The sequence below is a fragment of the Pimephales promelas genome, chromosome 3, assembly GCF_988280905.1.
Source record: "Pimephales promelas chromosome 3, fPimPro1.hap1.1, whole genome shotgun sequence".
NCBI classification, from domain to species: Eukaryota; Metazoa; Chordata; class Actinopteri; order Cypriniformes; family Leuciscidae; genus Pimephales; species Pimephales promelas.
Genome location: NC_142771.1, coordinates 35906251 through 35927987, shown reverse-complemented (window position 1 = coordinate 35927987; position 21737 = coordinate 35906251). Strand labels below are relative to the sequence as shown.

At 41.0% G+C, this 21737-nt stretch overlaps 1 protein-coding gene across 1 annotated transcript in view; it reads right to left on the bottom strand.

Moving 5' to 3' along the window:
• Window positions 1-21737, bottom strand: part of LOC120489536 (nucleoside diphosphate kinase A) — a 104819-nt gene that overhangs the window by 82211 nt on the left and 871 nt on the right. The window contains exons 2-4 of the mRNA XM_039686443.2: window positions 20061-20191; window positions 19878-19979; window positions 19582-19694 (exon numbers count right to left, since the gene is read on the bottom strand). Coding sequence (XP_039542377.1) covers window positions 19582-19694; window positions 19878-19979; window positions 20061-20191 — 346 coding nt within the window. The remainder of the gene's footprint in view (window positions 1-19581; window positions 19695-19877; window positions 19980-20060; window positions 20192-21737) is intronic.

Sequence of the window (21737 nt, the reverse complement as noted above, 5' to 3'; positions counted from 1 at the left end):
AAAATTAAGTTTCTCCAATCTTCCCAAATTCTGATAGAGGGCCATGAGACTTAGACCTGAGTGCAAAAATGGAGGCTCTAGCCCCTTCCAGAGCTTAGATATCGAAACTCAAAAATTCGGCCCGAAAAAAAAAACGACAGTGGTACCCCTTACGTTTTTTTGGGGGGCGAAAAATTAAGTTTCTCCAATCTTCCCAAATTCTGATAGAGGGCCATGAGACTTAGACCTGAGTGCAAAAATGGAGGCTCTAGCCCCTTCCAGAGCTGAGATATCGAAACTCAAAAATTCGGCCCGAAAAAAAAAACGACAGTGGTACCCCTTACGTTTTTTTTGGGGGGGGGGGGGCGAAAAATTAAGTTTCTCCAATCTTCCCAAATTCTGATAGAGGGCCATGAGACTTAGACCTGAGTGCAAAAATGGAGGCTCTAGCCCCCTCCAGAGCTGAGATATCGAAACTCAAAAATTCGGATAGAAAAAAAAACGACAGTGGTACCCCTTACGTTTTTTTTATTGGGCGAAAAATTAAGTTTCTCCAATCTTCCCAAATTCTGATAGAGGGCCATGAGACTTAGACCTGAGTGCAAAAATGGAGGCTCTAGCCCCTTCCAGAGCTGAGATATCGAAACTCAAAAATTCGGCCCGAAAAAAAAAACGACAGTGGTACCCCTTACGTTTTTTTTATTGGGCGAAAAATTAAGTTTCTCCAATCTTCCCAAATTCCGATAGAGGGCCATGAGACTTAGACCTGAGTGCAAAAATGGAGGCTCTAGCCCCTTCCAGAGCTGAGATATCGAAACTCAAAATGTCGGCCCAAAAAAAAACGACAGTGGTACCCCTTACGTTTTTTTTTTGGGGCGAAAAATTAAGTTTCTCCAATCTTCCCAAATTCTGATAGAGGGCCATGAGACTTAGACCTGAGTGCAAAAATGGAGGCTCTAGCCCCTTCCAGAGCTGAGATATCGAAACTCAAAAATTCGGCCCGAAAAAAAAAACGACAGTGGTACCCCTTACGTTTTTTTTTTTTGGGCGAAAAATTAAGTTTCTCCAATCTTTCTAAATTCTGGTAGAGGGCCATGAGACTTAGACCTGAGTGCAAAAATGGAGGCTCTAGCCCCTTCCAGAGCTGAGATATCGAAACTCAAAAATTCGGCCCGAAAAAAAAACGACAGTGGTACCCTTTACGTTTTTTTTTTGGGCGAAAAATTAAGTTTCTCCAATCTTCCCAAATTCTGATAGAGGGCCATGAGACTTAGACCTGAGTGCAAAAATGGAGGCTCTAGCCCCTTCCAGAGCTGAGATATCGAAACTCAAAAATTCGGCCCAAAAAAAAACGACAGTGGTACCCCTTACGTTTTTTTTTTTTGGGGCGAAAAATTAAGTTTCTCCAATCATCCCAAATTCTGATAGAGGGCCATGAGACTTAGACCTGAGTGCAAAAATGGAGGCTCTAGCCCCTTCCAGAGCTGAGATATCGAAACTCAAAAATTCGGCCCGAAAAAAAAAAACGACAGTGGTACCCCTTACGTTTTTTTTTTGGGCGAAAAATTAAGTTTCTCCAATCTTCCTAAATTCTGGTATAGGGCCATGAGACTTAGACCTGAGTGCAAAAATGGAGGCTCTAGCCCCTTCCAGAGCTGAGATATCGAAACTCAAAAATTCGGCCCGAAAAAAAAACGACAGTGGTACCCCTTACGTTTTTTTTTTGGGCGAAAAATTAAGTTTCTCCAATCTTCCCAAATTCTGATAGAGGGCCATGAGACTTAGACCTGAGTGCAAAAATGGAGGCTCTAGCCCCTTCCAGAGCTGAGATATCGAAACTCAAAAATTCGGCCCAAAAAAAAACGACAGTGGTACCCCTTACGTTTTTTTTTTTGGGGCGAAAAATTAAGTTTCTCCAATCTTCCCAAATTCTGATAGAGGGCCATGAGACTTAGACCTGAGTGCAAAAATGGAGGCTCTAGCCCCTTCCAGAGCTGAGATATCGAAACTCAAAAATTCGGCCCGAAAAAAAAAACGACAGTGGTACCCCTTACGTTTTTTTTTTGGGCGAAAAATTAAGTTTCTCCAATCTTCCTAAATTCTGGTAGAGGGCCATGAGACTTAGACCTGAGTGCAAAAAAGGAGGCTCTAGCCCCTTCCAGAGCTGAGATATCGAAACTCAAAAATTCGGCCCAAAAAAAAACGACAGTGGTACCCCTTACGTTTTTTTTTTGGGGCGAAAAATGAAGTTTCTCCAATCTTCCCAAATTCTGATAGAGGGCCATGAGACTTAGACCTGAGTGCAAAAATGGAGGCTCTAGCCCCTTCCAGAGCTGAGATATCGAAACTCAAAAATTCGGCCCGAAAAAAAAAACGACAGTGGTACCCCTTACGTTTTTTTTTTGGGCTAAAAATTAAGTTTCTCCAATCTTCCCAAATTCTGATAGAGGGCCATGAGACTTAGACCTGAGTGCAAAAATGGAGGCTCTAGCCCCTTCCAGAGCTGAGATATCGAAACTCAAAAATTCGGCCCGAAAAAAAAACGACAGTGGTACCCCTTACGTTTTTTTTTTGGGCGAAAAATTAAGTTTCTCCAATCTTCCCAAATTCTGATAGAGGGCCATGAGACTTAGACCTGAGTGCAAAAATGGAGGCTCTAGCCCCTTCCAGAGCTGAGATATCGAAACTCAAAAATTCGGCCCAAAAAAAAACGACAGTGGTACCCCTTACGTTTTTTTTTTGGGGCGAAAAATTAAGTTTCTCCAATCTTCCCAAATTCTGATAGAGGGCCATGAGACTTAGACCTGAGTGCAAAAATGGAGGCTCTAGCCCCTTCCAGAGCTGAGATATCGAAACTCAAAAATTCGGCCCGAAAAAAAAAACGACAGTGGTACCCCTTACGTTTTTTTTTGGGCGAAAAATTAAGTTTCTCCAATCTTCCTAAATTCTGGTAGAGGGCCATGAGACTTAGACCTGAGTGCAAAAATGGAGGCTCTAGCCCCTTCCAGAGCTGAGATATCGAAACTCAAAAATTCGGCCCGAAAAAAAAACGACAGTGGTACCCCTTACGTTTTTTTTGGGGGGGCGAAAAATTAAGTTTCTCCAATCTTCCCAAAACTCTGGATTCTGATAGAGAGCCATGAGACTTAGACCTGAGTGAAAAAATGGAGGCTCTAGCCCCTTCCAGAGCTGAGATATCGAAACTCAAAAATTCGCCTCGAAAAAAAAAACGACAGTGGTACCCCTTACATTTTTTTTTTGGGCGAAAAATTAAGTTTCTCCAATCTTCCCAAATTCTGATAGAGGGCCATGAGACTTAGACCTGAGTGCAAAAATGGAGGCTCTAGCCCCTTCCAGAGCTGAGATATCGAAACTCAAAAATACGGCCCGAAAAAAAAAACGACAGTGGTACCCCTTACGTTTTTTTTTGGGGCGAAAAATTAAGTTTCTCCAATCTTCCCAAATTCTGATAGAGGGCCATGAGACTTAGACCTGAGTGCAAAAATGGAGGCTCTAGCCCCTTCCAGAGCTTAGATATCGAAACTCAAAAATTCGGCCCGAAAAAAAAAACGACAGTGGTACCCCTTACGTTTTTTTGGGGGGCGAAAAATTAAGTTTCTCCAATCTTCCCAAATTCTGATAGAGGGCCATGAGACTTAGACCTGAGTGCAAAAATGGAGGCTCTAGCCCCTTCCAGAGCTGAGATATCGAAACTCAAAAATTCGGCCCGAAAAAAAAACGACAGTGGTACCCCTTACGTTTTTTTTATTGGGCGAAAAATTAAGTTTCTCCAATCTTCCCAAATTCTGATAGAGGGCCATGAGACTTAGACCTGAGTGCAAAAATCGAGGCTCTGGCCAATTCCAGAGCTGAGATATCGAAACTCAAAAATTCGGCCCGAAAAAAAAAAACGACAGTGGTACCCCTTACGGTTTTTTTTGGGCGAAAAATTAAGTTTCTCCAATCTTCCCAAATTCTGATAGAGGGCCATGAGACTTAGACCTGAGTGCAAAAATGGAGGCTCTAGCCCCTTCCAGAGCTGAGATATCGAAACTCAAAAATTCGGCCCGAAAAAAAAAAGGACAGTGGTACCCCTTACGTTTTTTTTTTGGGCGAAAAATTAAGTTTCTCCAATCTTCCCAAATTCTGATAGAGGGCCATGAGACTTAGACCTGAGTGCAAAAATGGAGGCTCTAGCCCCTTCCAGAGCTGAGATATCGAAACTCAAAAATTCGGCCCGAAAAAAAAACGACAGTGGTACCCCTTACGTTTTTTTTTTGGGCGAAAAATTAAGTTTCTCCAATCTTCCCAAATTCTGATAGAGGGCCATGAGACTTAGACCTGAGTGCAAAAATGGAGGCTCTAGCCCCTTCCAGAGCTTAGATATCGAAACTCAAAAATTCGGCCCGAAAAAAAAACGACAGTGGTACCCCTTACGTTTTTTTGGGGGGCGAAAAATTAAGTTTCTCCAATCTTCCCAAATTCTGATAGAGGGCCATGAGACTTAGACCTGAGTGCAAAAATGGAGGCTCTAGCCCCCTCCAGAGCTGAGATATCGAAACTCAAAAATTCGGATAGAAAAAAAAACGACAGTGGTACCCCTTACGTTTTTTTTATTGGGCGAAAAATTAAGTTTCTCCAATCTTCCCAAATTCTGATAGAGGGCCATGAGACTTAGACCTGAGTGCAAAAATGGAGGCTCTAGCCCCTTCCAGAGCTGAGATATCGAAACTCAAAAATTCGGCCCGAAAAAAAAAACGACAGTGGTACCCCTTACGTTTTTTTTATTGGGCGAAAAATTAAGTTTCTCCAATCTTCCCAAATTCCGATAGAGGGCCATGAGACTTAGACCTGAGTGCAAAAATGGAGGCTCTAGCCCCTTCCAGAGCTGAGATATCGAAACTCAAAAATTCGGCCCAAAAAAAAACGACAGTGGTACCCCTTACGTTTTTTTTTTGGGGCGAAAAATTAAGTTTCTCCAATCTTCCCAAATTCTGATAGAGGGCCATGAGACTTAGACCTGAGTGCAAAAATGGAGGCTCTAGCCCCTTCCAGAGCTGAGATATCGAAACTCAAAAATTCGGCCCGAAAAAAAAAACGACAGTGGTACCCCTTACGTTTTTTTTTTTTGGGCGAAAAATTAAGTTTCTCCAATCTTTCTAAATTCTGGTAGAGGGCCATGAGACTTAGACCTGAGTGCAAAAATGGAGGCTCTAGCCCCTTCCAGAGCTGAGATATCGAAACTCAAAAATTCGGCCCGAAAAAAAAACGACAGTGGTACCCTTTACGTTTTTTTTTTGGGCGAAAAATTAAGTTTCTCCAATCTTCCCAAATTCTGATAGAGGGCCATGAGACTTAGACCTGAGTGCAAAAATGGAGGCTCTAGCCCCTTCCAGAGCTGAGATATCGAAACTCAAAAATTCGGCCCAAAAAAAAACGACAGTGGTACCCCTTACGTTTTTTTTTTTTGGGGCGAAAAATTAAGTTTCTCCAATCATCCCAAATTCTGATAGAGGGCCATGAGACTTAGACCTGAGTGCAAAAATGGAGGCTCTAGCCCCTTCCAGAGCTGAGATATCGAAACTCAAAAATTCGGCCCGAAAAAAAAAACGACAGTGGTACCCCTTACGTTTTTTTTTTGGGCGAAAAATTAAGTTTCTCCAATCTTCCTAAATTCTGGTATAGGGCCATGAGACTTAGACCTGAGTGCAAAAATGGAGGCTCTAGCCCCTTCCAGAGCTGAGATATCGAAACTCAAAAATTCGGCCCGAAAAAAAAACGACAGTGGTACCCCTTACGTTTTTTTTTTGGGCGAAAAATTAAGTTTCTCCAATCTTCCCAAATTCTGATAGAGGGCCATGAGACTTAGACCTGAGTGCAAAAATGGAGGCTCTAGCCCCTTCCAGAGCTGAGATATCGAAACTCAAAAATTCGGCCCAAAAAAAAACGACAGTGGTACCCCTTACGTTTTTTTTTTTGGGGCGAAAAATTAAGTTTCTCCAATCTTCCCAAATTCTGATAGAGGGCCATGAGACTTAGACCTGAGTGCAAAAATGGAGGCTCTAGCCCCTTCCAGAGCTGAGATATCGAAACTCAAAAATTCGGCCCGAAAAAAAAAACGACAGTGGTACCCCTTACGTTTTTTTTTTGGGCGAAAAATTAAGTTTCTCCAATCTTCCTAAATTCTGGTAGAGGGCCATGAGACTTAGACCTGAGTGCAAAAAAGGAGGCTCTAGCCCCTTCCAGAGCTGAGATATCGAAACTCAAAAATTCGGCCCAAAAAAAAACGACAGTGGTACCCCTTACGTTTTTTTTTTGGGGCGAAAAATGAAGTTTCTCCAATCTTCCCAAATTCTGATAGAGGGCCATGAGACTTAGACCTGAGTGCAAAAATGGAGGCTCTAGCCCCTTCCAGAGCTGAGATATCGAAACTCAAAAATTCGGCCCGAAAAAAAAAACGACAGTGGTACCCCTTACGTTTTTTTTTTGGGCTAAAAATTAAGTTTCTCCAATCTTCCCAAATTCTGATAGAGGGCCATGAGACTTAGACCTGAGTGCAAAAATGGAGGCTCTAGCCCCTTCCAGAGCTGAGATATCGAAACTCAAAAATTCGGCCCGAAAAAAAAACGACAGTGGTACCCCTTACGTTTTTTTTTTGGGCGAAAAATTAAGTTTCTCCAATCTTCCCAAATTCTGATAGAGGGCCATGAGACTTAGACCTGAGTGCAAAAATGGAGGCTCTAGCCCCTTCCAGAGCTGAGATATCGAAACTCAAAAATTCGGCCCAAAAAAAAACGACAGTGGTACCCCTTACGTTTTTTTTTTGGGGCGAAAAATTAAGTTTCTCCAATCTTCCCAAATTCTGATAGAGGGCCATGAGACTTAGACCTGAGTGCAAAAATGGAGGCTCTAGCCCCTTCCAGAGCTGAGATATCGAAACTCAAAAATTCGGCCCGAAAAAAAAAACGACAGTGGTACCCCTTACGTTTTTTTTTGGGCGAAAAATTAAGTTTCTCCAATCTTCCTAAATTCTGGTAGAGGGCCATGAGACTTAGACCTGAGTGCAAAAATGGAGGCTCTAGCCCCTTCCAGAGCTGAGATATCGAAACTCAAAAATTCGGCCCGAAAAAAAAACGACAGTGGTACCCCTTACGTTTTTTTTGGGGGGGCGAAAAATTAAGTTTCTCCAATCTTCCCAAAACTCTGGATTCTGATAGAGAGCCATGAGACTTAGACCTGAGTGAAAAAATGGAGGCTCTAGCCCCTTCCAGAGCTGAGATATCGAAACTCAAAAATTCGCCTCGAAAAAAAAAACGACAGTGGTACCCCTTACATTTTTTTTTTGGGCGAAAAATTAAGTTTCTCCAATCTTCCCAAATTCTGATAGAGGGCCATGAGACTTAGACCTGAGTGCAAAAATGGATGCTCTAGCCCCTTCCAGAGCTGAGATATCGAAACTCAAAAATACGGCCCGAAAAAAAAAACGACAGTGGTACCCCTTACGTTTTTTTTTGGGGCGAAAAATTAAGTTTCTCCAATCTTCCCAAATTCTGATAGAGGGCCATGAGACTTAGACCTGAGTGCAAAAATGGAGGCTCTAGCCCCTTCCAGAGCTTAGATATCGAAACTCAAAAATTCGGCCCGAAAAAAAAAACGACAGTGGTACCCCTTACGTTTTTTTGGGGGGCGAAAAATTAAGTTTCTCCAATCTTCCCAAATTCTGATAGAGGGCCATGAGACTTAGACCTGAGTGCAAAAATGGAGGCTCTAGCCCCTTCCAGAGCTGAGATATCGAAACTCAAAAATTCGGCCCGAAAAAAAAACGACAGTGGTACCCCTTACGTTTTTTTTATTGGGCGAAAAATTAAGTTTCTCCAATCTTCCCAAATTCTGATAGAGGGCCATGAGACTTAGACCTGAGTGCAAAAATCGAGGCTCTGGCCAATTCCAGAGCTGAGATATCGAAACTCAAAAATTCGGCCCGAAAAAAAAAAACGACAGTGGTACCCCTTACGGTTTTTTTTGGGCGAAAAATTAAGTTTCTCCAATCTTCCCAAATTCTGATAGAGGGCCATGAGACTTAGACCTGAGTGCAAAAATGGAGGCTCTAGCCCCTTCCAGAGCTGAGATATCGAAACTCAAAAATTCGGCCCGAAAAAAAAAAACGACAGTGGTACCCCTTACGTTTTTTTTTTGGGCGAAAAATTAAGTTTCTCCAATCTTCCCAAATTCTGATAGAGGGCCATGAGACTTAGACCTGAGTGCAAAAATGGAGGCTCTAGCCCCTTCCAGAGCTGAGATATCGAAACTCAAAAATTCGGCCCGAAAAAAAAACGACAGTGGTACCCCTTACGTTTTTTTTTTGGGCGAAAAATTAAGTTTCTCCAATCTTCCCAAATTCTGATAGAGGGCCATGAGACTTAGACCTGAGTGCAAAAATGGAGGCTCTAGCCCCTTCCAGAGCTTAGATATCGAAACTCAAAAATTCGGCCCGAAAAAAAAACGACAGTGGTACCCCTTACGTTTTTTTGGGGGGCGAAAAATTAAGTTTCTCCAATCTTCCCAAATTCTGATAGAGGGCCATGAGACTTAGACCTGAGTGCAAAAATGGAGGCTCTAGCCCCTTCCAGAGCTGAGATATCGAAACTCAAAAATTCGGCCCGAAAAAAAAAACGACAGTGGTACCCCTTACGTTTTTTTGGGGGGGGGGGGGCGAAAAATTAAGTTTCTCCAATCTTCCCAAATTCTGATAGAGGGCCATGAGACTTAGACCTGAGTGCAAAAATGGAGGCTCTAGCCCCCTCCAGAGCTGAGATATCGAAACTCAAAAATTCGGATAGAAAAAAAGACGACAGTGGTACCCCTTACGTTTTTTTTATTGGGCGAAAAATTAAGTTTCTCCGATCTTCCCAAATTCTGATAGAGGGCCATGAGACTTAGACCTGAGTGCAAAAATGGAGGCTCTAGCCCCTTCCAGAGCTGAGATATCAAAACTCAAAAATTCGGCCCGAAAAAAAAAACGACAGTGGTACCCCTTACGTTTTTTTTATTGGGCGAAAAATTAAGTTTCTCCAATCTTCCCAAATTCCGATAGAGGGCCATGAGACTTAGACCTGAGTGCAAAAATGGAGGCTCTAGCCCCTTCCAGAGCTGAGATATCGAAACTCAAAAATTCGGCCCGAAAAAAAAAAACGACAGTGGTACCCCTTACGTTTTTTTTTGGGCGAAAAATTAAGTTTCTCCAATCTTCCCAAATTCTGGTAGAGGGCCATGAGACTTAGACCTGAGTGCAAAAATGGAGGCTCTAGCCCCTTCCAGAGCTGAGATATCGAAACTCAAAAATTCGGCCCGAAAAAAAAAACGACAGTGGTACCCCTTACGTTTATTTTTGGGCGAAAAATTAAGTTTCTCCAATCTTCCCAAATTCTGATAGAGGGCCATGAGACTTAGACCTGAGTGCAAAAATGGAGGCTCTAGCCCCTTCCAGAGCTGAGATATCGAAACTCAAAAATTCGCCCCAAAAAAAAACGACAGTGGTACCCCTTACGTTTTTTTTTTTGGGCGAAAAATTAAGTTTCTCCAATCTTCCTAAATTCTGGTAGAGGGCCATGAGACTTAGACCTGAGTGCAAAAATGGAGGCTCTAGCCCCTTCCAGAGCTGAGATATCGAAACTCAAAAATTCGGCCCGAAAAAAAAACGACAGTGGTACCCCTTACGTTTTTTTGGGGGGCGAAAAATTAAGTTTCTCCAATCTTCCCAAATTCTGATAGAGGGCCATGAGACTTAGACCTGAGTGCAAAAATGGAGGCTCTAGCCCCCTCCAGAGCTGAGATATCGAAACTCAAAAATTCGGATAGAAAAAAAAACGACAGTGGTACCCCTTACGTTTTTTTTATTGGGCGAAAAATTAAGTTTCTCCAATCTTCCCAAATTCTGATAGAGGGCCATGAGACTTAGACCTGAGTGCAAAAATGGAGGCTCTAGCCCCTTCCAGAGCTGAGATATCGAAACTCAAAAATTCGGCCCGAAAAAAAAAACGACAGTGGTACCCCTTACGTTTTTTTTATTGGGCGAAAAATTAAGTTTCTCCAATCTTCCCAAATTCCGATAGAGGGCCATGAGACTTAGACCTGAGTGCAAAAATGGAGGCTCTAGCCCCTTCCAGAGCTGAGATATCGAAACTCAAAAATTCGGCCCAAAAAAAAACGACAGTGGTACCCCTTACGTTTTTTTTTTGGGGCGAAAAATTAAGTTTCTCCAATCTTCCCAAATTCTGATAGAGGGCCATGAGACTTAGACCTGAGTGCAAAAATGGAGGCTCTAGCCCCTTCCAGAGCTGAGATATCGAAACTCAAAAATTCGGCCCGAAAAAAAAAACGACAGTGGTACCCCTTACGTTTTTTTTTTTTGGGCGAAAAATTAAGTTTCTCCAATCTTTCTAAATTCTGGTAGAGGGCCATGAGACTTAGACCTGAGTGCAAAAATGGAGGCTCTAGCCCCTTCCAGAGCTGAGATATCGAAACTCAAAAATTCGGCCCGAAAAAAAAACGACAGTGGTACCCTTTACGTTTTTTTTTTGGGCGAAAAATTAAGTTTCTCCAATCTTCCCAAATTCTGATAGAGGGCCATGAGACTTAGACCTGAGTGCAAAAATGGAGGCTCTAGCCCCTTCCAGAGCTGAGATATCGAAACTCAAAAATTCGGCCCAAAAAAAAAACGACAGTGGTACCCCTTACGTTTTTTTTTTTTGGGGCGAAAAATTAAGTTTCTCCAATCATCCCAAATTCTGATAGAGGGCCATGAGACTTAGACCTGAGTGCAAAAATGGAGGCTCTAGCCCCTTCCAGAGCTGAGATATCGAAACTCAAAAATTCGGCCCGAAAAAAAAAACGACAGTGGTACCCCTTACGTTTTTTTTTTGGGCGAAAAATTAAGTTTCTCCAATCTTCCTAAATTCTGGTATAGGGCCATGAGACTTAGACCTGAGTGCAAAAATGGAGGCTCTAGCCCCTTCCAGAGCTGAGATATCGAAACTCAAAAATTCGGCCCGAAAAAAAAACGACAGTGGTACCCCTTACGTTTTTTTTTTGGGCGAAAAATTAAGTTTCTCCAATCTTCCCAAATTCTGATAGAGGGCCATGAGACTTAGACCTGAGTGCAAAAATGGAGGCTCTAGCCCCTTCCAGAGCTGAGATATCGAAACTCAAAAATTCGGCCCAAAAAAAAACGACAGTGGTACCCCTTACGTTTTTTTTTTTGGGGCGAAAAATTAAGTTTCTCCAATCTTCCCAAATTCTGATAGAGGGCCATGAGACTTAGACCTGAGTGCAAAAATGGAGGCTCTAGCCCCTTCCAGAGCTGAGATATCGAAACTCAAAAATTCGGCCCGAAAAAAAAAACGACAGTGGTACCCCTTACGTTTTTTTTTTGGGCGAAAAATTAAGTTTCTCCAATCTTCCTAAATTCTGGTAGAGGGCCATGAGACTTAGACCTGAGTGCAAAAAAGGAGGCTCTAGCCCCTTCCAGAGCTGAGATATCGAAACTCAAAAATTCGGCCCAAAAAAAAACGACAGTGGTACCCCTTACGTTTTTTTTTTGGGGCGAAAAATGAAGTTTCTCCAATCTTCCCAAATTCTGATAGAGGGCCATGAGACTTAGACCTGAGTGCAAAAATGGAGGCTCTAGCCCCTTCCAGAGCTGAGATATCGAAACTCAAAAATTCGGCCCGAAAAAAAAAACGACAGTGGTACCCCTTACGTTTTTTTTTTGGGCTAAAAATTAAGTTTCTCCAATCTTCCCAAATTCTGATAGAGGGCCATGAGACTTAGACCTGAGTGCAAAAATGGAGGCTCTAGCCCCTTCCAGAGCTGAGATATCGAAACTCAAAAATTCGGCCCGAAAAAAAAACGACAGTGGTACCCCTTACGTTTTTTTTTTGGGCGAAAAATTAAGTTTCTCCAATCTTCCCAAATTCTGATAGAGGGCCATGAGACTTAGACCTGAGTGCAAAAATGGAGGCTCTAGCCCCTTCCAGAGCTGAGATATCGAAACTCAAAAATTCGGCCCAAAAAAAAACGACAGTGGTACCCCTTACGTTTTTTTTTTGGGGCGAAAAATTAAGTTTCTCCAATCTTCCCAAATTCTGATAGAGGGCCATGAGACTTAGACCTGAGTGCAAAAATGGAGGCTCTAGCCCCTTCCAGAGCTGAGATATCGAAACTCAAAAATTCGGCCCGAAAAAAAAAACGACAGTGGTACCCCTTACGTTTTTTTTTGGGCGAAAAATTAAGTTTCTCCAATCTTCCTAAATTCTGGTAGAGGGCCATGAGACTTAGACCTGAGTGCAAAAATGGAGGCTCTAGCCCCTTCCAGAGCTGAGATATCGAAACTCAAAAATTCGGCCCGAAAAAAAAACGACAGTGGTACCCCTTACGTTTTTTTTGGGGGGGCGAAAAATTAAGTTTCTCCAATCTTCCCAAAACTCTGGATTCTGATAGAGAGCCATGAGACTTAGACCTGAGTGAAAAAATGGAGGCTCTAGCCCCTTCCAGAGCTGAGATATCGAAACTCAAAAATTCGCCTCGAAAAAAAAAACGACAGTGGTACCCCTTACATTTTTTTTTTGGGCGAAAAATTAAGTTTCTCCAATCTTCCCAAATTCTGATAGAGGGCCATGAGACTTAGACCTGAGTGCAAAAATGGAGGCTCTAGCCCCTTCCAGAGCTGAGATATCGAAACTCAAAAATACGGCCCGAAAAAAAAAACGACAGTGGTACCCCTTACGTTTTTTTTTGGGGCGAAAAATTAAGTTTCTCCAATCTTCCCAAATTCTGATAGAGGGCCATGAGACTTAGACCTGAGTGCAAAAATGGAGGCTCTAGCCCCTTCCAGAGCTTAGATATCGAAACTCAAAAATTCGGCCCGAAAAAAAAAACGACAGTGGTACCCCTTACGTTTTTTTGGGGGGCGAAAAATTAAGTTTCTCCAATCTTCCCAAATTCTGATAGAGGGCCATGAGACTTAGACCTGAGTGCAAAAATGGAGGCTCTAGCCCCTTCCAGAGCTGAGATATCGAAACTCAAAAATTCGGCCCGAAAAAAAAACGACAGTGGTACCCCTTACGTTTTTTTTATTGGGCGAAAAATTAAGTTTCTCCAATCTTCCCAAATTCTGATAGAGGGCCATGAGACTTAGACCTGAGTGCAAAAATCGAGGCTCTGGCCAATTCCAGAGCTGAGATATCGAAACTCAAAAATTCGGCCCGAAAAAAAAAAACGACAGTGGTACCCCTTACGGTTTTTTTTGGGCGAAAAATTAAGTTTCTCCAATCTTCCCAAATTCTGATAGAGGGCCATGAGACTTAGACCTGAGTGCAAAAATGGAGGCTCTAGCCCCTTCCAGAGCTGAGATATCGAAACTCAAAAATTCGGCCCGAAAAAAAAAAACGACAGTGGTACCCCTTACGTTTTTTTTTTGGGCGAAAAATTAAGTTTCTCCAATCTTCCCAAATTCTGATAGAGGGCCATGAGACTTAGACCTGAGTGCAAAAATGGAGGCTCTAGCCCCTTCCAGAGCTGAGATATCGAAACTCAAAAATTCGGCCCGAAAAAAAAACGACAGTGGTACCCCTTACGTTTTTTTTTTGGGCGAAAAATTAAGTTTCTCCAATCTTCCCAAATTCTGATAGAGGGCCATGAGACTTAGACCTGAGTGCAAAAATGGAGGCTCTAGCCCCTTCCAGAGCTTAGATATCGAAACTCAAAAATTCGGCCCGAAAAAAAAACGACAGTGGTACCCCTTACGTTTTTTTGGGGGGCGAAAAATTAAGTTTCTCCAATCTTCCCAAATTCTGATAGAGGGCCATGAGACTTAGACCTGAGTGCAAAAATGGAGGCTCTAGCCCCTTCCAGAGCTGAGATATCGAAACTCAAAAATTCGGCCCGAAAAAAAAAACGACAGTGGTACCCCTTACGTTTTTTTGGGGGGGGGGGGGGCGAAAAATTAAGTTTCTCCAATCTTCCCAAATTCTGATAGAGGGCCATGAGACTTAGACCTGAGTGCAAAAATGGAGGCTCTAGCCCCCTCCAGAGCTGAGATATCGAAACTCAAAAATTCGGATAGAAAAAAAGACGACAGTGGTACCCCTTACGTTTTTTTTATTGGGCGAAAAATTAAGTTTCTCCGATCTTCCCAAATTCTGATAGAGGGCCATGAGACTTAGACCTGAGTGCAAAAATGGAGGCTCTAGCCCCTTCCAGAGCTGAGATATCAAAACTCAAAAATTCGGCCCGAAAAAAAAAACGACAGTGGTACCCCTTACGTTTTTTTTATTGGGCGAAAAATTAAGTTTCTCCAATCTTCCCAAATTCCGATAGAGGGCCATGAGACTTAGACCTGAGTGCAAAAATGGAGGCTCTAGCCCCTTCCAGAGCTGAGATATCGAAACTCAAAAATTCGGCCCGAAAAAAAAAAACGACAGTGGTACCCCTTACGTTTTTTTTTGGGCGAAAAATTAAGTTTCTCCAATCTTCCCAAATTCTGGTAGAGGGCCATGAGACTTAGACCTGAGTGCAAAAATGGAGGCTCTAGCCCCTTCCAGAGCTGAGATATCGAAACTCAAAAATTCGGCCCGAAAAAAAAACGACAGTGGTACCCCTTACGTTTATTTTTGGGCGAAAAATTAAGTTTCTCCAATCTTCCCAAATTCTGATAGAGGGCCATGAGACTTAGACCTGAGTGCAAAAATGGAGGCTCTAGCCCCTTCCAGAGCTGAGATATCGAAACTCAAAAATTCGCCCCAAAAAAAAACGACAGTGGTACCCCTTACGTTTTTTTTTTTGGGCGAAAAATTAAGTTTCTCCAATCTTCCTAAATTCTGGTAGAGGGCCATGAGACTTAGACCTGAGTGCAAAAATGGAGGCTCTAGCCCCTTCCAGAGCTGAGATATCGAAACTCAAAAATTCGGCCCGAAAAAAAAACGACAGTGGTACCCCTTACGTTTTTTTTTTTGGGGCGAAAAATTAAGTTTCTCCAATCTTCCCAAAACTCTGGATTCTGATAGAGAGCCATGAGACTTAGACCTGAGTGCAAAAATGGAGGCTCTAGCCCCTTCCAGAGCTGAGATATCGAAACTCAAAAATTCGACCCCCCCCAAAAAAAAACGACAGTGTTACCCCTTTCGTTTTTTTTTTTTCGGGCGAAAAATTAAGTTTCTCCAATCTTCTCAAAACTCTGGATTCTGATAGAGGGCCATGAGACTTAAACCTGAGTGCAAAAATGGAGGCTCTAGACCCTTCCAGAGCTGAGATATTGAAGCTCAAAAATTCGACCCGGAAAAAAAAAACGACTGTGGTACCCCTTTCGGGGGTTTTTTTCCGGCGAAAAACTAAGTTTCTTCAATCTTCTCAAAACTCTGGATTCTGATATAGGGCCATGAGACTTAAACCTGAGTGCAAAAATTGAGGCTCTAGACCCTTCCAGAGCTAAGATATCGAAACTCAAAAATTCGACCCCCCCAAAAAAAACGACAGTGTTACCCCTTTCGTTTTTTTTTTTTCGGGCGAAAAATTAAGTTTCTCCAATCTTCTCAAAACTATGGATTCTGATAGAGGGCCATGAGACTTAAACCTGAGTGCAAAAATGGAGGCTCTAGACCCTTCCAGAGCTGAGATATTGAAGCTCAAAAATTCGACCCGGAAAAAAAAAACGACTGTGGTACCCCTTTCGGGGGTTTTTTTCCGGCGAAAAACTAAGTTTCTTCAATCTTCTCAAAACTCTGGATTCTGATATAGGGCCATGAGACTTAAACCTGAGTGCAAAAATTGAGGCTCTAGACCCTTCCAGAGCTAAGATATCGAAACTCAAAAATTCGACCCCCCCAAAAAAAACGACAGTGTTACCCCTTTCGTTTTTTTTTTTTGGGCGAAAAATTACGTTTCTCTAATCTTCTCAAAACTCTGGATTCTGATAGAGGGCCATGAGACTTAAACCTGAGAGCAAAAATGGAGGCTCTAGACCCTTCCAGAGCTGAGATATCGAAACTCAAAAATTCGACCCGAAAAAAAAAAAACGACAGTGGTACCCCTTTAGTTTTTTTTTTTTCGGGTGAAAAATTAAGTTTCTCCAATCTTCTCAAAACTCTGGATTCTGATAGAGGGCCATGAGACTTAAACCTGAGAGCAAAAATGGAGGCTCTAGACCCTTCCAGAGCTGAGATATCGAAACTCAAAAATTCGACCCGAAATAAAAAAACGACAGTGGTACCCCTTTCGTTTTTTTTTTCGGGCGAAAAATTAAGTTTCTTCAATCTTCTCAAAACTCTGGGTTCTGATAGAGGGCCATGAGACTTAAACCTGGGAGCAAAAATGGAGGCTCTAGACCCTTCCAGAGCTGAGATATCGAAACTCAAAAATTCGACCCCCCCAAAAAAAACGACAGTGTTACCCCTTTCGTTTTTTTTTTTCGGGCGAAAAATTAAGTTTCTCCAATCTTCTCAAAACTCTGGATTCTGATAGAGGGCCATGAGACTTAAACCTGAGTGCAAAAATGGAGGCTCTAGACCCTTCCAGAGCTGAGATATTGAAGCTCAAAAATTCGACCCGGAAAAAAAAAACGACTGTGGTACCCCTTTCGGGGGTTTTTTTCCGGCGAAAAACTAAGTTTCTTCAATCTTCTCAAAACTCTGGATTCTGATATAGGGCCATGAGACTTAAACCTGAGTGCAAAAATTGAGGCTCTAGACCCTTCCAGAGCTAAGATATCGAAACTCAAAAATTCGACCCGAAAAAAAAAAAACGACAGTGGTACCCCTTTAGTTTTTTTTTTTCGGGCGAAAAATTAAGTTTCTCCAATCTTCTCAAAACTCTGGATTCTGATAGAGGGCCATGAGACTTAAACCTGAGTGCAAAAATGGAGGCTCTAGACCCTTCCAGAGCTGAGATATCGAAACTCAAAAATTCGACCTGGAAAAAAAAAAACGACAGTGGTTCCCCCTTCATTTTTTTTTTTCGGGCGAAAAAAATTAAGTTTCTTTAATCTTCGCAAAACTCTGGATTCTGATAGAGGGCCATGAGACTTAAACCTGAGAGCAAAAATGGAGGCTCTAGACCCTTCCAGAGCTGAGATATCGAAACTCAAAAATTCGACCCGGAAAAAAAAACGACAGTGGTACCCCTTTCCTTTTTTTTTTTTTTCCGGCGAAAAATTACGTTTCTCCAATCTTCTCAAAACTCTGGATTCTGATAGAGGGCTATGAGACTTAAACCTGAGTGCAAAAATGGAGGCTCTAGACCCTTCCAGAGCTGAGATATCGAAACTCAAAAATTCGACCCGGAAAAAAAAAACGACAGTGGTACCCCTTTCGTTTTTTTTGGGTTTTTTTTCGGGCGAAAAATTAAGTTTCTCCAATCTTCTCAAAACTCTGGATTCTGATAGAGGGCCATGAGACTTAAACCTGAGTGCAAAAATGGAGGCTCTAGACCCTTCCAGAGCTGAGATATCGAAACTCAAAAATTCGACCCGGAAAAAAAAATGACAGTGGTACCCCTTTCGTTTTTTTTTTTCGGGCGAAAAATTAATATTCTCCAATCTTCTCAAAACTCTGGATTCTGATAGAGGGCCATGAGACTTAAACCTGAGAGCAAAAATGGAGGCTCTAGACCCTTCCAGAGCTGAGATATCGAAACTCAAAAATTCGACCCGAAATAAAAAAACGACAGTGGTACCCCTTTCGTTTTTTTTTTTCGGGCGAAAAATTACGTTTCTCCAATCTTCTCAAAACTTTGGATTCTGATAGAGGGCCATGAGACTTAACCTGAGTGCAAAAATGGAGGCTCTAGCCCCTTCCAGAGCTGAGATATCAAAACTCAAATATTCGACCCGGAAAAAAAAAAACGACAGTGGTACCCCTTTCGTTTTTTTTTTTTCGGGCGAAAAATTAAGTTTCTCCAATCTTCTCAAAACTTTGGATTCTGATAGAGGGCCATGAGACTTAACCTGAGTGCAAAAATGGAGGCTCTAGACCCTTCCAGAGCTGAGATATCGAAACTCAAAAATTCGACCCGGAAAAAAAAAACGACAGTGGTACCCCTTTCGGGTTTTTTTTTCTGATAGAGGGCCATGAGTGCAAAAATGGAGGCTCTAGACCTTCAAACTTCAACACCACAAAACGCACTGACAAACTAAAAGATATGATATATTATGACCCACTGTAAAACAAACAAACAAAAAAAACAACAACATAGAAATTATAAACTTCAGTATTTATTTTTGTGTAACGTGGACTTCAATGATTAATTTGTGTGACTTTACCAAAGCATTTGATTTGTAGCCTATATATTCCTTCAGTTGCGAGCCCACTTTACCCTGACGTTTCAGGATTATCCCCGGCAGGTGCGCACGGACTGGGTTCGGTAGCCTAATGAAAGGCTTTCAATGACCAGAAATAATAATAACGACATCCTTCTTCTAAATAACAATAAGCATCATTAATTCAAATCATAATAATAAGAAGAATACTATTACAAATTGTCATGCAATTATTAATGTGAATGAATGGTACTTCACATCACATCATCATCATCACTATTATACATGTGACGTGATTCGAAATTGAATGCTAATTTCAAAAGACGTGCTGTAAAATAATGCAATGTGATAGGTCATTTCGGCTCCACGTCGGAGAAGTTTCTCTTCTTTGCCGTCTTCCGTGTGTCCATGGCGTAAAATAAGGGCGTGGGGGGAGCGGAGACTTGAATATTTAGGGGCGTGTTATTCTAATGACGATCGTTTTCGGCCGCGGGATTTATCAAGGGCAGGCATTGCGTACACCTGGATTTCAAAGGTACGCACAGCTTCATAAATCAGGCGGTGAGAGGAGTGTAAGCATAATCTTACACCAAAATATACACCCGTTTCTACGCAAGATTGATAAATGAGGGCCACTGTGTTTTGCACTTCAGAATCACGATAGAAGTAGTTGGTCATCCGGGTACTTTTTACTTACTCTTTTATTATGAATACAATGAATTTGGACACTCCTCGGCTCACATATTGTTTTTTGCATGCTATATAGAATGGAAGTGGGCATTTTCATAAGCAGTATGAATCTTCGAACAAACCATTTAAAGGCTATTTTAAAAATAAGGTGATGTATATTATGAAAAAATGAAATTGTTTTTGACCTTTGATGCATGTAAACCTATTCTAGGAAACTTTCCAAACAAACCTTAAAATCACATAATTGGGGCACTTTAATTTCTATGTTTGCAAATATTAAAATAAATATTAATAGATGCTTCAGAAGTATTTTTCATTGTTAATTCAAGTTAACTAATCTAATTAAGTAAAGTTAACAAACCTTATAGTAAAGTTTTACAAGATATTTTTCTTGTTTTTGATTTTTTTTTAAATTTCTGCTCATGTGGCAACAATATAGTATACTACTGTATAAATATCTATTTATTTATTTTTAATATTGTATTTATTATTTCTTCTATTAATAAAAACAGTTTATCATTGAACATAATATTTGAACAATATTGGGAGGGGGGGGGGGGGTGCAGTACACTAGTATTCATAATAAGTTAATGTATGTTAAGTACCTGCTGATGTGAACGCTGAAATCTCCTCTAATAGTTCCAGGTGAAGCGTCAGCAGGGTTAGTGTCTCCCACCAGCATACGCGATGACCTCACCACATTATGCCCCTCCCACACCTGGAAACAAGCCAATGATAACTCCTCAACTACCATGTGTAAAACTTACTTTTGGATGTTCATTAATCACATTGGAAATCAAAGTATGTTCTGGTTGGACATATTTTGTCAAATGCATTAGGGTTTTGCACTCTTATTTAGAAATAGTAATACAGCTGTATGATATTCATAACTGGTCGTTACCATGGCGACTACAGGGCCAGTGGTCATGTAGTACAGGAGGCTGGAGTAGAAGGGTTTCTTCTGCAGCGACACGTAATGCTGAGCTAAAAGCTTGTCAGAAGCCTGAAAAATACAGACACATGATGAACAAACACGTCACACACACACACACACTCATGAATGTCTTGTGTGTGTATCCCACACCTGCAGCATCTTCAGACCCACCAATCGGAATCCTCGCTGCTCAAAGCGCTTGATGACGTCACCGATGAGACGCCTCTGAACGCCATCAGGTTTCACAGCGACAAAAGTCCGTTCTTTAATGCCCGACAAATCTACAGCAGTTCAGAAATATATCGATAACTATCCTATTTCATGGTCACTAGTACTACACACATTTTGTTTTCTTCAGTGTAATGATAAATTTGTTAAAAAGCAAACAGCGCCATCTATTGCCCAAGTGTGAGACACACAAAAGAAGGCAGTTTCCAGGGGGAGGATAACATTAAAGTTTACATAAATTTAAAAAAAAATGTGCAGTGATAAATCCAGTATAATAAAAATGGAAAACATTTTGTATAAAATAAAATATATTTTGATTTCATTGTGACTTTAAAATTATGCACTTCTTTTGAGATTTTAGGTCAAGCAAATTTTTAATTTGGACGACATTTATGATATCTGGATGTCTTTTTGTTAAATTTAAAATACCAAAGCATTTATTATTTTAAACAAACTTCTTTTTGTAAAAAAAAAAAAATATATATATATTTAGCTTTAAGTGTCGACTTGTGTCAAGTGTGTTATTTTTATTCACAACACTTGCTTTGATATTTTGTTTACTAATATAATGACAATCTGCCATTTTATAAATCAGAATGCCAATGTATTTTACACTGTTTGTGGCTGTTGTAATAATTACACATTTTGGATTAATGATAAATGTTTAGAGTATTTTAGCACTTAAATTTTAATTATGTATCACTTGTTTGTCTTATAAATTTGAAAACATGTTCTTCTGAAAGCAAGTGTTGTTCAAGTAAATTAGATTTGCAGGGATCCTACCAAAGAAAATGAAGAAACTTTATAAACAAAGCTTCCTGCCATTATATTAAGTCATTGTCTCTCACATTTTGGTCATTTAGCAGCATTTTGAATATTCATTGCAGGACCAGAGTGATATTTCATCTGATATCATCAGACAAATGGTGTGTTTTGCCAGACCATCTCTTACAGGAAAACCAAAGTTCCTGCAAACGTGACACACACGCGATCACTTATACAGTCATTCCTTGAAGCTTGATCAAATTAAGGTGGTTCCACCCACACACACACACACACAAATGTGGTCAGTTTGAGCCCAAATGTTGCCAAGACGCATTCAATACAACACTCTGGTTGGCCTCCAGATGGACCAATCACACGCACTGTGAAGAGGGAGTTTGAGGTCACCAGTTAGTCGGGTTTAATCGGCCTTTTTAAGATTTAGATGTATTTACAGTAGTCAACATTTGAACTGGATAAAAAAAAAGTCAATCAAAGTTGTCCTAAGACAAGAACGGGTATTGTTAAAAATGCATGTATCTTTGATGAAAGGTTTTGATCCACTTCAAACGTTGACCACTGTATATCTATTTAATAAGTGTAGTGCTTCAACAAACTTATTTCAGTTTATTACCAAGGCAACATTTCTTGTTTTCATTTAGTATATAAAATTTTCAGCTTTATTTAATTTAACTGAAATATATTTAACACATGTGCAAACCTATGGAATTACCATGATATTAATGCAATAATAGCCTATAATGTGCTTTTTGGTGGATTACAGTTGAAGGAGTTTCAAGTTTGAGATGTGAGTATTGTATGCTCATGTGTAGTTTG